Source organism: Haliotis asinina, unplaced genomic scaffold, assembly GCF_037392515.1.
Source record: "Haliotis asinina isolate JCU_RB_2024 unplaced genomic scaffold, JCU_Hal_asi_v2 scaffold_17, whole genome shotgun sequence".
NCBI classification, from domain to species: domain Eukaryota; kingdom Metazoa; phylum Mollusca; class Gastropoda; order Lepetellida; family Haliotidae; genus Haliotis; species Haliotis asinina.
In genome coordinates, this window is record NW_027133889.1 from 1,223,329 (window position 1) to 1,235,984 (window position 12,656).

General features: G+C 43.1%; 1 protein-coding gene across 1 annotated transcript; it reads right to left on the bottom strand.

The window, feature by feature from the left end:
• Positions 1 to 286: 286 nt before the first annotated feature.
• On the bottom strand, positions 287 to 3,471 carry LOC137269845 (uncharacterized). The gene is made up of 2 exons (XM_067803686.1): positions 2,234 to 3,471; positions 287 to 545 (listed from the first exon to the last, which is right to left on the bottom strand). Exon 1 carries the CDS (start codon positions 3,460 to 3,462, stop codon positions 2,272 to 2,274), a length of 1,191 nt encoding a protein of 396 aa, XP_067659787.1. The 5' UTR covers positions 3,463 to 3,471; the 3' UTR covers positions 287 to 545; positions 2,234 to 2,271.
• Positions 3,472 to 12,656: the final 9,185 nt, after the last annotated feature.

Consider the following 12,656-nt stretch of genomic DNA (forward strand, 5'->3'; position numbering starts at 1 on the left):
TTAAAGACACCTTTCATAAATCTTGTGACTGTAGGGTGCTGTCCAAAGTGTGGATGGGTCAGTTCTGGCGTCTTCACAATAGCAGACAGGGCTGATCTGGCGGTGTTAATTGCCGAGTAACTGAGACCTAACTTAAACAGCTGAGCTAGGAAGTCTAAACCTTGCCTCAAAGTGGGTGAAAAGGGATTGATACTCCATTTGTTGCAAAACAACCTCCACTTTGAGAGATATGTCCCATATTGTTTATGCGTGGTTTCTCTCCATGAGTGCAGTATGATGTCCTCAACTGCTGTTGAAAATCCCTCCGTTTGAATAGATCCCCTGATAATTTTACGGCTGCCAGTCGCAATTTCTGGTGAAGCGGGTGTAAAGCTTGTGGTCGGTTTTTCAGTGTCAGTAGGTTTGGTGATCTTGGCAGCAGCCTTGGACAATCTACTAACAATTGCAGCAGCTTGGTGAACCATGGCTGGGTTGTCCATATGGGAACCACCATTAACACGTCGGCCGCTTCTCTGTGTATCTTCTGCAAGACTGGTCCGATCACACTAAAAGGACAGAAAATATAGTCATAAGAATTTCCCCAAAAAACAGAAAAGGCATCCACTGCTTCTGCACAAGGATCAGGGTGCCAGGACACATATCTATCCAATTGTGTGTTCAGCCGTGAGGCGAACAAGTCTCTAGATGGGGTACCATAGATGGATGTTAAGGTTTGGAAAACGCTGCAATCTAATTGCCATTCCTTATCATCACACATATTCCTAGAGTGCCAGTCTGCTTCTGTGTTTTGTGTCCCTGGCAAGTAAGCTGCTGAGATCCAAATGTCTCGTTCGATGCACCACTGCCAAATTTTCCTTGTTATGCTATTGCATCCTATTTTTGTACCACCCATGTGATTAATGTAGGCAACTGCAGTGGTATTGTCTATCATTATTCTTATGTGAAGGTGACTGCCATCTGCGCAGAGTGATTTTAGCACTAACCAGGCTGCATACAGCTCTAAGGAGTTTATATGCATTTCACTTTCCTCACTAGACCAGAGTCCCTGTGCACTAACTCCATTCATAACTCCGCCCCAACCTGTCTTAGAGGCATCTGAGGTTACCAGTACATCTGGCTGACGTTGGTCAAGAAACTGTGGCCTTTTCCCCACATTGTCAATCCACCATTTTAAATCATGGATACAAGTATGATCAAGCAAAACTTTCCCATCATAGTTCCCTTTTTCCCTCTTGAGAGCCTTGTTCTTAACTATTTCCAAATGTTTATAGTACAAGGGTGCAAACATCATCCCATGTCCACTAGCATTTAGTTGTCCGATTGCTGCAGCAAGAGTCCTGATTGAGGTAGTTTTAGTCATGTTGGACTTCAGTAGGTCACGACACACTTTTTGAATTTTCTTTACTCTTTCTTGTGTTAAATTTACAGTCATGGTTTCACTGTCAATTACAAACCCCAGGTATGTAATGGATTTTGTAGGCCTTAGCACCGATTTTTCAGGGTGAACTGTAAATCCTAATGTGTCTAAAGTGTTCACTGTACATTTCACATTCTCCATGCAAAACTCTTCCGTCTCCCCTACCAACAGGGAGTCATCAATGTAGGCAGTGTTATCAAATCCCTGTTTCCTTAGGCTTGAAAAAACAGGTTTCATAACTTTAGTGAAAAGTCTTGGAGCAGATGCTAATCCATTTGGTAAACAAGTGAATTCATATAGCTCATTGTTCCAGTAAAACCTTAGAAATTTTCTATCTTGAGCATGTATCGGAACAGAGTAATATGCATCTTTCAAATCTACTGATGCAAAGTAACAGTCTCTTTGTACCAGATAGATCGCTGTTTTGAAAGTGTCCATTTTGAAATGTGATGAGTCAACCTCTTTGTTTAAGCTTTTTAAGTTCAGAATTATTCTTAGTGAACTGTCTTTTTTCTCCCTGCAGAAAATGTTAGATATATATTCCCCTGGAACATGGGTACATTTTTCAATCACACTAATGCGAAGCAAACGGGAGATTTCGTTGTCTACCCGCTCCCACTCGTCACTGTGTATCCTAAAGGGTGTAGGTATGACGGGCTGGTATATTTGATGCTTAAACTCTATTCGCGCTCCCTGAATGCATTTTAGTGTCCACGTGTCTGACGTGATCACCCTCCAATTGTCATGACACAAGCCAACTTTCCCTGCCATAAAATTTTGGGGTGTATTGCCAATACCGTCAAGTAGCCAGCTCACCTGAGCGGTTTCCACATCACCCTGGTTACAGGACTGTTCTACTGTTTCCGCTGGTCCCCTTTTTTCCATGGTGACCCTGTCGGTCGCTTGCCTAAAAAAGGTCCTTGGTTGTGCCGGCCTGTAGGTCCATATGTGCCTGAGTGAGAGGACTGACCTTTACCTTTAGTAAAACCACCTTTCTTATGTCCTCTATAAGGTGAGTCATAAGGCCTGAATCTGTTTCCATGGTGGGCTCCGCCATGTCCACGTGGAGAGGGTGATGGAGCAGTAAAACTCCTATTTTGCTTCTCAGAGCTATGTAATTTGTTACTCAGTTCTTTGCACTCTGTTATGTCCTTTATGTTCTTTGGGAGGTCATCTCCAAACAAGTTTGTAGTTGCCACTGTATCCACTGAGCACAACCGTTTATAAGGCCCACGAAGGTCTGGCTTAAAATTCTCTCGCCTTGTGTTGTTGATATCACTATGTAGGCCCACCAACATTCTAACAGCATCCTTGGTTTTCCCCAGGAGTTCTTTAGGGTTAATGTCCTTCTTGTGAACAACTGCCGACATAAGGGAGTCCATCATTTGAATAACCGGAGTAGTGGCCTTGTCCAGCAGATTTTGAATCCGTTGCAGGTTAATGTCTTTGGACCTGGTCATAGCTCTCGCCTCATGCCAAATCACGGCATTAACGCGGGGTGACATCAAGTATTCCAGGTTTTTAGGGCGTTTGTAAGCTTCCATAATGGCTTTGAGTTTTTCCAAGTTCGGGGTTTTAGTGAGCCCATCATTGATAGACCTAGCTAAGTCGCTGTTAATCACAGGCCCTGTTTTATCTTCTTCCCCGAAAAACTCCGTCATGTCTTTCATGAGACTATTAAAATCGTCGGTCTCATCATCGGTCTGCGTCTCCTCCCCTTGATCAAGGCACCTGTGTATCAACATGTCCATTTCATCCTCGTCGGACGTTTCACCCTCCTCCATTTCCTGGGCGCCGCCATGTTTGTTTTTGTTTAGACCGCCACTCGCCGATTCTCGGTCTTGTTCGGCCTTCTCCGCGCTGTTGCTAATTTTAGCCAACGCTGTGCTGATCTGAGCCATGGTGTGTGACTGGGCCTGCTGGCTTGCAAGTAGCGAGCGCAAAATGGCATCAAGGGGGGACTGTTTCTCCCCCGCGGGGTCAAGTTCTCTATGAGATGCGGCTTTCCTCTTGACCCCCTCAGTTTCACTCCGGAAACCTTGCATAGAGTTTGACTTTCCTCCCGTGGACGTACTCTCCAAAGGAATGGTGGTAACCTCCGTGAGGTTTTCCACAATTTCAAAGAAATTGTCAGAATCGGGTGCACGCTGGCCCTTGGCCCCTTGCCCCTCTGGCTGCGCCATTTTGGCAGACCACGACCCGTGGCCGTATCGGTCTCTGAGACAAAACCTGAGTGTTCTAGCCACACACTCACAAGACGGTCAGTCCAAAATTCCCAACTGTTCCTGACACAACCAGAAAGTGTCTGGCGATTTCTGATCGATGATTTATCCTGTCTATTAACTATGTAAATAAAACTTCTTGGAACTTATATGGAGGCTGTCGACTGATGAAGCAACTCACACGAACTGATGTTTCAGCGCATGCGCACATCTCACGGGATTCCGATAGTACGGAATGGGGAGGTGGAATTGAAAGTTGAGTGGTATAGGTGTTGTAGGTGTAAATATCAAAATGGGCTTCTGTTAAGCGCACAAAATTTTATTTTAGATTTTCAAGGGCGTGTGTTCTTGCAAATCAATACAATTTTATCATCGTGTAGAAAAAAGCTTTCATATTATATTTTCACGAACTGTAGCACGCACGCAGAGATAAGATATCACTATCACTTTTACGAATAGTTGACTAATGACCTATGGCCTATGTGAAAGGTCACATCAAGCTACCCGGATACGAGATAAAGATTGAGGTCATCATGACCGTATTCACAAAAGAAAGGGCATTTAGTACTTTTATTTGTGAAGTGGTGAGCTCGGGGTAATTAGCAAAGGCTTTGATTTCGAATTGTTGTTACAAATAATATAGCATATCTGTCCGAAGTGCATAAAGGTTTGACTGTTTACTTGCCGTTGTTCGCCTCACCCAGGAACATTTTTGCCAATGTATCTCATATGACCGAAGTGCATAAAGGTTTGACTGTTTACTTGCCGTTGTTCGCCTCACCCAGGAACATTTTTGCCAATATATCTCATATGACCGAAGTGCATAAAGGTTTGACTGTTTACTTGCCGTTGTTCGTCTCACCCAGGAACATTTTTGCCAATATATCTCATATGACCGAAGTGCATAAGGGTTTGACTGTTTACTTGCCGTTGTTCGCCTCACCCAGGAACATTTTTGCCAATATATCTCATATGACCGAAGTGCATAAAGGTTTGACTGTTTACTTGCCGTTGTTCGCCTCACCCAGGAACATTTTTGCCAATATATCTCATATGACCGAAGTGCATAAAGGTTTGACTGTTTACTTGCCGTTGTTCGCCTCACCCAGGAACATTTTTGCCAATATATCTCATATGACCGAAGTGCATAAAGGTTTGACTGTTTACTTGCCGTTGTTCGCCTCACCCAGGAACATTTTTGCCAATATGTCTCATATGACCGAAGTGCATAAAGGTTTGACTGTTTACTTGCCGTTGTTCGTCTCACCCAGGAACATTTTTGCCAATATATCACATATAGTCGTATCTTTACCAGACAATCATCTAATTACCATCAAGAGCATCGATATCGTCCATCAAATTACTTAAAGTGAGATAGTTGGCTGGACAGTCATTAGTTTGCCTAGAACATTGTCGTCATTACTGTTGTACGAATGACCTTAATTTTGTTTGTTCAACGCCACATTGAGCAATATTTCAGCCGTGTGGCATTGATCTATAAATAGTCGAGTCTAGACCAGACTTTCCAGTGCTCAGCATCATGAGCACTGATCTTCCCAAATGAGGTGCGAAAATGGTCAACCAAGTCAACAAACCTGACTACCCGATCCCGACTGTCGCGCCTTTTTGACAAGCATGGGCTATTAAAGGCCATTACTGACTCGGATCTTTACGGGTACAATACATGTGATACAGAACATCCACACATCGGTGGCTGTGTGGTGGGCTGTCCAGGTGATATGACAGGATGTGTAGCCAAATATGTTTGAGTAATACATTTATTTTTCCGAAAACCGAATTTATCGTTACTGGACCAACAGTATATTTTCCAGCTGACATAAAGGTTTTTGTTTGTATAAAACCTGAGACTAAGTTTTCTGAATTTTCAAAGCTGATCCACGAAGGTGGAGACGTTAATCCATCCAAGATTACCATTCGTCATCGACTAACACTAATTCCGACAGCTGTAAACATTTGTGTCTACGTACAGATGCCAATAACTTGTCATTACACATAGCATTTATGTGGGTTGACGTCGCGATCAATAGGAACTGTATTGCCAGGTTTCAGATGATTTGACGGCGGTGTGTCTGTGAAACTAATGAGCAACGACCATCATTAAATCAGCATGGGTTCCAATCGTGCCGTTTCTCATGAGTCTTTTTATGTTATAAACCGTAATCGTTGCGAAAATACAGGGGTTTGCTAAATTAAGTTCTTTGTGTATGCAAGGGATATACTGGTTACAACAATTAACGCAACATACTAGGTGAACCAGTTACACAGGAAACATGTTCATGTTAAATACTAAAATAGGTACATGCGAGTTCAGAATAACACGCGGTTACGTGCTGTCAGAGTAGAGACTCAATGTAGAGCATTTGAATGACGAACCCGCTGCTAGCACATTATTCGTTATTTGAAAGACGAATAACAAATACGCGAACCCTCTGCAAATACGGAAGACTCTAGAACTGATGGGCATACATTGGATAACAAACCCAGTTGTGGTCCGTTTTTCGTAATTATGAGGTTATGAATAATTAAACACCTCATGCACATTTGGTACACCCGTGAATGGCTCCCGCAATGTGTTATTACTTGAGATTCAGTGTACATGACAGCACTACTGTAGAGATTCCACGAAGAGCATTTGAATAACGAAACCGCTGCTAGCACATTAATATTATTCGTTATTCGAAAGACGAATAACAAAAACAGGAACCCTCTGCAAATACTGTATGGCATACTTGGTATGTCATATTCGACAAAATTGATGGGCATACATTGAATAATGAATCTAGTGAAGTTTTTTGTTATTCAGAGGTTCTGAATAATAAACACCTCATGCACATTTGGTACACCTGTGAATGGATCCCGCAATGCGTTATTACACAAGGGTCAGTGTATATGACAGCACTACTAAAGAGATTCCATGTGCAGCGTGTGAATAACGAACCCGCTGCTAGCACGTTATTCGCTATTCGAAAAGCGAATAACGAAACACGAATCCGCTGCTAACTTCAGGCTGCTGCACAGGCTTACGTGGGATCAGGGTAACACAGGCTTTCTTGTGGTCCAGAGTAACACAGGTTTACGTGAGGTACAGGGCAACACAGGTTTAAGTGAGACACAGGGTAACACAGGTTTATATGAGGCACAGTGTAAGCCAGGTATACGTGAGGTACTCCGCAACACTGGTTTACACGAGGTACAAGGCAATACAGGTTTACGTGAGGTACAGGGTAACACATGTTTATGTGAGGTACACCGTAATTACACAGGTTTGCATAAAATACGACAAGAGCTTCAACTGATGTTAATGGGTAACACAGGTTTACGTGAGGTACAAGGTAACACAAAATTACGTCATGTACATGGTAATGTAAGTTTACGTGAAGTACAGGGTAACGCAAATTTACGCCAATTACAGGGTAACACAGGTTTACGTGAGGTACAGGGTAACCCAGATGTGCATGAGGTAGATGGTAACACAGGTTTGCGTGAGGTACACCTCAACTCAGGTTTACCTGAGGTACACTGTAACAGGTGTATGTCAGATACAGGGTAAAACAGGTTTACGTGAGGTACAGGGTAACCCAGGTGTGCATGAGGTAGATGGTAACACAGGTTTGCGTGAGGTACACCTCAACTCAGGTTTACCTGAGGTACACTGTAACAGGTGTATGTCAGATACAGGGTAAAACAGGTTTACGTGAGGTACAGGGTAACCCAGATGTGCATGAGGTAGATGGTAACACAGGTTTGCGTGAGGTACACCTCAACTCAGGTTTACCTGAGGTACACTGTAACAGGTGTATGTCAGATACAGGGTAAAACAGGTTTACGTGAGGTACAGGGTAACCCAGGTGTGCATGAGGTAGATGGTAACACAGGTTTGCGTGAGGCACAGGGTAACCCAGATGTGCATGAGGTAGATGGTAACACAGGTTTGCGTGAGGTACACCTCAACTCAGGTTTACCTGAGGTACACTGTAACAGGTGTATGTCAGATACAGGGTAAAACAGGTTTACGTGAGGTACAGGGTAACCCAGGTGTGCATGAGGTAGATGGTAACACAGGTTTGCGTGAGGTACACCTCAACTCAGGTTTACCTGAGGTACACTGTAACAGGTGTATGTCAGATACAGGGTAAAACAGGTTTACGTGAGGTTCAGGGTAACCCAGGTGTGCATGAGGTAGATGGTAACACAGGTTTGCGTGAGGTACACCTCAACTCAGGTTTACCTGAGGTACACTGTAACAGGTGTATGTCAGATACAGGGTAAAACAGGTTTACGTGAGGTACAGGGTAACCCAGGTGTGCATGAGGTAGATGGTAACACAGGTTTGCGTGAGGTACACCTCAACTCAGGTTTACCTGAGGTACACTGTAACAGGTGTATGTCAGATACAGGGTAAAACAGGTTTACGTGAGGTACAGGGTAACCCAGGTGTGCATGAGGTAGATGGTAACACAGGTTTGCGTGAGGTACACCTCAACTCAGGTTTACCTGAGGTACACTGTAACAGGTGTATGTCAGATACAGGGTAAAACAGGTTTACGTGAGGTACAGGGTAACCCAGGTGTGCATGAGGTAGATGGTAACACAGGTTTGCGTGAGGTACACCTCAACTCAGGTTTACCTGAGGTACACTGTAACAGGTGTATGTCAGATACAGGGTAAAACAGGTTTACGTGAGGTACAGGGTAACCCAGGTGTGCATGAGGTAGATGGTAACACAGGTTTGCGTGAGGTACACCTCAACTCAGGTTTACCTGAGGTACACTGTAACAGGTGTATGTCAGATACAGGGTGAAACAGGTTTACGTGAGGTACAGGGTAACCCAGGTGTGCATGAGGTAGATGGTAAAACAGGTTTGCGTGAGGTACAGGGTAACCCAGATGTGCATGAGGTAGATGGTAGCACAGGTTTGCGTGAGGTACACCTCAACTCAGGTTTACCTGAGGTACATTGTAACAGGTGTATGTCAGATACAGGGTAAAACAGGTTTACGTGAGGTACAGGGTAACCCAGGTGTGCATGAGGTAGATGGTAACACAGGTTTGCGTGAGGTACACCTCAACTCAGGTTTACCTGAGGTACACTGTAACAGGTGTATGTCAGATACAGGGTAAAACAGGTTTACGTGAGGTACAGGGTAACCCAGGTGTGCATGAGGTAGATGGTAACACAGGTTTGCGTGAGGTACACCTCAACTCAGGTTTACCTGAGGTACACTGTAACAGGTGTATGTCAGATACAGGGTAAAACAGGCTTACATGAGCTACAGGATAACACACATTCACGTGAAGTACATTTGAACACAGGTTTACGTAAGGGACGAGGTAACACACATTTACGTGAGGCACAGGGTAACTAAGGTTTACGTGAGGTACAAGGTAACACATGTTTACTTGAAGCAGAGGGTAACTAATGTTTACGCGAGGTACAAGGTAACACATATTTACTTGAGGCACAGGGAAACTAAGGTTTACGTGAGGTACAAGGTAACACATATTTACTTGAGGCACAGGGTAACTAAGGTTTACATGAGCACAGGTTAGCACAGGTACATATAAGTACCAGGGGCTGGAGCTACATGTGAAATACTGGGTAATACAGGATGATGCGAGTACAAGGTAACTTAATTAGATGTGTCCTCGCACACACTGTAGCAAACATGGAATACCAAATAATACAGGCCTATTTGTCATAGGAGAAAGTACATGTATATGTATATACAACAGAGGTGCATGGGAGGAATATAAGACAAGCGTTATTCATCAACATGTGGGATCTACAATCTGACACGTTTGACATACGCTTTATTGGGCATGTTTCTTATGCCATTCATACTACTACTCAAAGTTTGCAAAGGATCATTTAAGATGTCAAAATGTTTTCTCGTGTGGTTAACGGAGACACGTTTAATGAACAAGGCTGTTCTCATGTCGGTACAAATGGGGGTCAGTCTTCAGCATTATCACCCCCTTTACTGATCCATCCGAAACCATGATTGAGCGTCCTCAATAGCGTTCTCAGTCTATAACTAACTGGGGCACAACCATGTTAGGGTTACATAATGACTCGATTGACCTGAAAAGGTACAGTGGAACCTACCTGGTCTGTCCAAATGGCATTATCAGCAGCCATATACAAATCTGTGCATGTCCTTCGTGATCGGAGTCAGCACTGACGTTAACGCCACTGACGTTCCGCTCGTCATTCCGGAGTGTTGGAGTAGGCAGAAAGTGATGATGTCTTGCAAATGTCAGTTGTAACTTGTACTTCCGATTTGTGTTCGGACGCTGTCTACCACCCTCATTTCGCTTGGTACCTGATCTTCACCTTATCTTCTTAGTATGCCCTGCCGTTGACGTTATAACGTCTTGCAACAGTCAGGTGAAGCATGTTTTTTTTCCATTTGTCGTGGAACGTACTCTGTCCACCACCCTACATGTTACTGGGCAGCTTGTTTCGCCACGTTTTGATTCCAAGTACCACTGGAGGTACCACTACTGGCTCAACAGTTGACACCGTTTCTAACTTCGAGTCTAACTTTTCAACTATGCTTCTATCCAGTTCTCTGGTTATCAAACGACGTATCTCACGAGAAGGCGGACAGGTTTTAATGCACCCCATGTACATGGTGCCTGGATTCATGGTGACACTGAAGTCCTGTCGATGTTGCCCAGTCATTGCAAACTGTGACATATGAACATCAGTTTGTTGTAAGACTTTAGGTATCTACACGTCACCAGAAGTCGGAATGCAATACGTGAAGATAGGGGTTAGAATCGGTCTTCAGCAACACAGCTTTTCTCAAGAGGTGACTAAGGAGATCAAGGCACACTAACTTTGTTGACAAGTCATCGTATTACAGTTGCCTAGATCGTTGCCAGGAATTAAAGCATCTTTTTGAGAAATGGAAGTGTGCACTGCATCGTTTCAACGGTCATTTAATATATACTTTGATCTGGATCTGACAATGGATGCTGAAGCTATTGATCACTGGATTGTTTGGTCTGGACTTCATCATCTAGAGGCCGCCGCCATATAGCTGGAAGACTGCTGTGTGCGGAGTTAAGCAACAATCAATCACAGCCAATGTAAGCTGACTTTGGTTAAATGGCAACTTGCGCACCATTCGGGTTATCTTGGTAGCTGAGACATGACTATAAGCTTGCCTAGCCATGAATGGAGACATATATACGTGACAACGTGACAACTCTGTGGCCGTATATTGCCTTAAGTATGCGTAAAAGCGTCGTGACCTTTCATAAGAAAAGGTATACGAGACATCGATCTTGCCTCGAATGAACACGGGTGTAAGTGGCGCACCAGTGACGCTGAGTCTTGGAAAGAGGTATTCATGAAAACGTTGTGACATGTAACAAATAGGTATATATGGCAACGTTGTGATATGTAACAAGTAGGTATATATGGCAACGTTGTGATATGTAACAAACAGGTATATATGACGACGTTGTGACATGTAACAAACAGATATATATGACGACGTTGTGATATGTAACAAACAGGTATATATGACGACGTTGTGACATGTAACAAACAGGTATATATGACGACGTTGTGACATGTAACAAACAGATATATATGACGACGTTGTGACATGTAACAAACAGGTATATATGACGACGTTGTGACATGTAACAAACAGATATATATGACGACGTTGTGATATGTAACAAACAGGTATATATGACGACGTTGTGACATGTAACAAACAGGTATATATGACGACGTTGTGACATGTAACAAACAGATATATATGACGACGTTGTGATATGTAACAAACAGGTATATATGACGACGTTGTGACATGTAACAAACAGGTATATATGACGACGTTGTGACATGTAACAAACAGATATATATGACGACGTTGTGACATGTAACAAACAGGTATATATGACGACGTTGTGACATGTAACAAACAGGTATATATGACGACGTTGTGACATGTAACAAACAGATATATATGACGACGTTGTGACATGTAACAAACAGATATATATGACGACGTTGTGACATGTAACAAACAGGTATATATGACGACGTTGTGACATGTAACAAACAGGTATATATGACGACGTTGTGACATGTAACAAACAGATATATATGACGACGTTGTGACATGTAACAAACAGGTATATATGACGACGTTGTGACATGTAACAAACAGGTATATATGACGACGTTGTGACATGTAACAAACAAATATATATGACGACGTTGTGACATGTAACAAACAGATATATATGACGACGTTGTGACATGTAACAAACAAATATATATGACGACGTTGTGACATGTAACAAACAGGTATATATGACGACGTTGTGACATGTAACAAACAGGTATATATGACTACGTTGTGACATGTAACAAATAGGTATATATGACGACCTTGTGACTCGGAATACACATAGGTGCACATGACAACCTTAATAGTGACTTGAAATAAACACAGGCACACGTTACAACGTTGTGACATGGAGCAAACAGGCATACCTGACGACGCTGTGGTATGGAATAACCATGGGTATTACTTGACTACGTTGTGACATGGAATAAACATAGGCATATGTTATAACGTTGTGCCCTGGAATGAGCAAAGGCTGCCACCGTTGTGACATGGAATGAACATACCCATACGTTATAACGTTGTGACATGGAATAAACAAGGGGAACATGACGATGCGGTAGCCTTGCGTGAAGCCAGCTACACGTGATAATGATGTGACCTTGTAAAAATACAAGGACACATGTCATTGTGTAATCCCTGTATGAAAACAAGTGATGTGCTCTGACCTTGAGCGATTAAAACACTTACACGTGGCATGGGAATGGCCTTCTGTGCATGTTCAGGCAATGTGTCGTTTGCCTGAGGCCTATTATGTGACAATTACTGTGAAAAGACAGCAATATATATTTAAGACAGGACCGACGTACCTCGAGGCATTGACGACATGACGACAGGCCATTA